Here is a 750-nt window from a genome sequence, read left to right as displayed (position 1 = left end):
AAACCTCCTCAACAGAACCTCCTGTAACAGAACCTCCTTTTAACAGAACCTCCTGTAACAGAACCTCCTGTAACAGTACCTCCTGTAACAGAACCTCCTTTTAACAGAACCTCCAGTAACAGAACCTCCTGGTAACAGAACCTCCTGTAACAGAACCTCCTGTAACAGAACCTCCTGGTAACAGAACCTCCTGTAACAGAACCTCCTGTAACAGAACCTCCTGTAACAGAACCTCCTGTAACAGAACCTCCTGTAACAGAACCTCCTCTAATGTCCTGTCTTCCTGCAGGACGGAGCTGGTCTTCTCGGTGACGAGGGAGCTGCTTGCCGTCCCGTCCTCGTCCTTGTCCCCGCCCCTCTTCTCCCCCCCCAACCTGCTGTCCCTGTTCTCGCGCTACGTTGACCGGCAGAGACTGGAGCTGCTGGAGGACAAGCTACAGTGAGCCGGCACACAACTTCTTTGTCCTGACATGTTTCTGCACAAACACAGCAAATCAATGTGTCTTTTTCAGGATCTCTGCTTCATCCAGGTAGAAGTTACTACAACAAGAACACGACTTCCCCCCACTCCATGCAGAACCCTCGTGTGTGTTTGTGTGTCGGTCAGTGTGTCTGTGTGTGTGAGTTTGTGTGATTGTTGGTCAGTGTGAGTTTGTGTGATTGTTGGTCAGTGTGAGTTTGTGTGATTGTTGGTCAGTGTGAGTTTGTGTGATTGTTGGTCAGTGTGAGTTGAAGCGCATTAAAGTGAAT

At 49.5% G+C, this 750-nt stretch overlaps 1 protein-coding gene and 1 long non-coding RNA gene across 17 annotated transcripts in view; one reads left to right on the top strand and one right to left on the bottom strand.

Moving 5' to 3' along the window:
• LOC106529875 (uncharacterized) overlaps positions 1-278 on the bottom strand; it is a 6,432-nt gene extending 6,154 nt beyond the window's left edge. For 14 of the 16 annotated variants that reach the window (XR_001311697.1, XR_001311698.1, XR_001311706.1 and 11 more), the window contains exon 1: positions 19-278. This is a non-coding gene — a long non-coding RNA (uncharacterized LOC106529875). The remainder of the gene's footprint in view (positions 1-18) is intronic. The other 2 variants (XR_001311694.1, XR_001311696.1) reach the window with 1 other exon arrangement.
• The window catches only part of patl1 (PAT1 homolog 1, processing body mRNA decay factor), a 12,102-nt gene extending 11,417 nt beyond the window's left edge, over positions 1-685 (top strand). Inside the window, exons 18-19 of the mRNA XM_014025396.1 lie at positions 290-439; positions 513-685. Coding sequence (XP_013880850.1) covers positions 290-439; positions 513-534 — 172 coding nt within the window. The 3' untranslated portion in view covers positions 535-685. The remainder of the gene's footprint in view (positions 1-289; positions 440-512) is intronic.
• Positions 686-750: the final 65 nt, after the last annotated feature.

Source organism: Austrofundulus limnaeus, unplaced genomic scaffold, assembly GCF_001266775.1.
Source record: "Austrofundulus limnaeus strain Quisiro unplaced genomic scaffold, Austrofundulus_limnaeus-1.0 Scaffold473, whole genome shotgun sequence".
In the NCBI taxonomy this organism is placed as follows: domain Eukaryota; kingdom Metazoa; phylum Chordata; class Actinopteri; order Cyprinodontiformes; family Rivulidae; genus Austrofundulus; species Austrofundulus limnaeus.
Note: the sequence above shows the minus strand (reverse complement) of the source record. Positions and strands in the feature narration are given on the sequence as shown.